The following is a 2,970-nucleotide window of genomic DNA, read 5'->3' as shown; positions in this document are numbered from 1 at the left end:
ACACCCACGAAATTACACACTCTTCCTCCTCACTTTCACTTCCAAATCCAACTACAAGGTATGTTTTACTTGCTCTCATTCCTTCATTTTTACATTCTAAGCATGATTTAGTAGATTTTTACCGATTATTTTGTGATATTTTGCATTCTACATGTTTATATGCAATTAGGGCTCAAAATTAGGATTTTTCCTACATTGTGCTACATTGTTGAATTGATGCTTTTAATTGCTTCTATGCATGTCTAGGATGATGGGTCTTTCATTTATTCGCAATTTAATCGGTGAATTTATGCTTAATTGACATTCTTGCTTAAGAATTTGCTTGTGTTGGGTGTAGATAAATGTCTAAGTTTGGGGGGGAGATTTTGGTGATTGTGGGCTTAATATTGATGCTATGTGTTGTTGTGAGATGCATTGTGATAGTGTGATTTATTTATGTGCTTTTAGAATAAGAATTCGCCCGTTTCCCGGGCTAAATTGCTTAGTTAAGTTGATAGTTAAATTGTTTTCTAGTATCTTATTGTTGTCATTGTTGTGTCAAATAAAGACTCACACTTGGTTTTGTAGGCACCTTTTGCTATGGCACCACGTGTAACAAAGGGCAAGGGAAAGGGGAAGGCCAGTACCTCCCGCGCCGATGAGGTGACTATCACTCGGCACAATCCTCAATTCTATGGGATTCAACTTCCTACTCCGGACTCCCGCGAACGTTGGGAGCAACTTTGTGCCATTCCTCACCGGCAATGCCGGTATATTTGCTCGGAGACTATCGAGGCCATGGGAATAGCCGAAGACATTTGGTCTTTGGCGGATAGAGGCGGATGGCGGCGAGTAATCACCGGGGGATGGTTAGCATACCGAGGGCTCACTCTTGAGTTCCTCTCCACATTCAAGCTCATCAAGTCCAACGGAGCTCCATCAAGAATCTCTTTCCAACTCGGGAATGAGCCCCGAGAGCTAACTATTGATGAGTTGGACGAGATTTTGGGTTGCCCCCAAGGAGGAGCATACGCCGGTGGGTTAGAGTTCAATCCCACCCGTATGTGGGAACGATGTCACTTTCGAGGCGTGGAGGAGATTGCAGGCTATGACTCCCGGCGATCAAAGGCGGCGTCATTGCGCAACCCGGTTATCCGCCTTACCCAACGGGCCTTCGGGTTCACTTTCCTAGGTCGGGAGAATGTGGGCTTTTGTCGGTCGAATGAGCTCTTACTCATTCAAGGCGCCCTCACCAACATCTCCTTATCTCTTGGGTGTCTTTTGGCCGACTAATTCGAATCTCAAGCTCACACAAGAGGGGGCAAAATATGCATTGGAGGCATGATCACCCCTATAGCGACACATCTTGGGGTGGCTATTCAAGAAGACCCCATCTCCCGTGACATCCTCCTCGACCGACGTTGCCTAGTGCAACAACACTTTCTCGCCTCCGGGAGACGGCTTTTGTGGATCCTCAAGGGGGACAACGGCAATGTGTACCTTCCATTGCCCAATCCGGCCCTTACCACCATCATAGGCCCCGGGGAGGCCGCTAACCTAGGCATGCGTCAGCCCGCCCACTTTGCCGCCACCATTGCTCACCTCCAAGGCGCACATGAGCAACAACACGCCCCCGAGGGCGAGGAGGAAGAGCAAGCATATGAACAAGGTGGTGAGATACCTCAACCACCCCCGGCGTATCCCGGAGGGGGTGTCGGATTTGAGGATAGGATGATGGGCCGCTTTGACTCCTTCCAAGCCGCAAACATGGCCCGCTTTGATGCAATCCAAGAAGAGCAAAGAAGGCAATATGAAGCCTTTTTGCAATACCAAGAGGATGAGCGGCGCCGCTATGAAGAGCACATGCGCCACTTCCATGCCTTCCATGGCCCCTTCCCGCCACCGTAGTCGTGCCCGTACCATTGTGAGTCCGAGCCAACTTATCCTTCTCTTTTCCTCAAACCTTATTTCCACTTTGTGTGAAATAAGTTTGGGGGGGAGGGGGAAGATGGATTAGTTGTCTCGTTTATCTTGTGTTTTTGCATGCTTTGTTTTTGTTATGTTTTGAATAATTGAAAGACTTTTTGTTGTTTTGATTTTTGTTGGGATAATTGTAACAAATTTTGTGAGGATGATTTGTTTGTTATTGGGCTTATGATATGATTGTGTTTTTGAAAAGAAATTGTTATGTATCACTTGTTGATTTTGCATGAAGAGTTTGAACTTGTGATGATGAGCTAAATGTTGTACCTCCAAGAACTTGAAAAAGAAATGAGCTTGTGAGAATTGAGCCTTTGATTGTCATACATTTACAATCTCATTTTGTTCTTGAGTGTAAATCATTTGAGCATGTGTGTTGATCTCTAGAACTTGCCATGAGTCCTCTCTTGAAAATAAAAGTAGATGTGTTGTTAATATTGAAGTGATTTAAGGCCATCTTTGTTAGCCACTTAACTCAAATTGTGTCCAAATTCTCATATGATCCTAGTTTACCCCTTTTGTGCCTTGTAGCCTTTTTTTGAATAACCAATAATAAAGGGGTAGAACCTAGAGTGTTGGTGGTTGCTTTGATGAAGAAAAGTTTGGGAAATGATTGAAAGTGCTTATCAAGCTTTGATTAAGTGAAAATCACTAGTCCCCTATGAGCTCAAAAAGAAAAAGAAATCAAAATGAATGTGAATAAAAGAGCATAAAGGGGAGTGATTTGCCTTTTGAATCATGGCCATGATAGATATCACTAAGGATGAAATGCAGGGATTGTGGTTTATGTTTGATAAGAGAAATAGTGAAGTCGATTTGTTCATTATGATTATTTGATCGTGGGATGAGTCACTTTGCCTAAAAACTACTCACCTTACCAAAGAACCCTCATTACAACCCAAGGAAAGCCCTTTTTGATCTTTATTTATAACACATTGAAGTATAAAGAGTTAGGATAAATGGCAAGCCTATGGTAGATTGCATACATGATTCAATTTGAGTGCAAACACG

The 2,970-nt window shown here is 43.6% G+C and overlaps 1 protein-coding gene across 1 annotated transcript; it reads left to right on the top strand.

Moving 5' to 3' along the window:
- LOC131013607 (uncharacterized) lies at positions 1 to 1,272 on the top strand. The gene is made up of 2 exons (XM_057941740.1): positions 1 to 58; positions 568 to 1,272. The coding sequence occupies exon 2, from the start codon at positions 580 to 582 to the stop codon at positions 1,270 to 1,272; it is 693 nt and encodes a 230-aa protein (XP_057797723.1). The 5' UTR covers positions 1 to 58; positions 568 to 579.
- Positions 1,273 to 2,970: the final 1,698 nt, after the last annotated feature.

The sequence above is a fragment of the Salvia miltiorrhiza genome, chromosome 1 (assembly GCF_028751815.1).
Source record: "Salvia miltiorrhiza cultivar Shanhuang (shh) chromosome 1, IMPLAD_Smil_shh, whole genome shotgun sequence".
Lineage (NCBI taxonomy): Eukaryota > Viridiplantae > Streptophyta > Magnoliopsida > Lamiales > Lamiaceae > Salvia > Salvia miltiorrhiza.
This window is presented reverse-complemented; position numbering and strand designations above follow the sequence as displayed.

Excerpts from the sequence above, each read along its gene's own strand:
- LOC131013607 (XM_057941740.1), top strand. The coding sequence starts at position 580 with ATGGCACCACGTGTAACAAAGGGCAAGGGAAAGGGGAAGGCCAGTACC.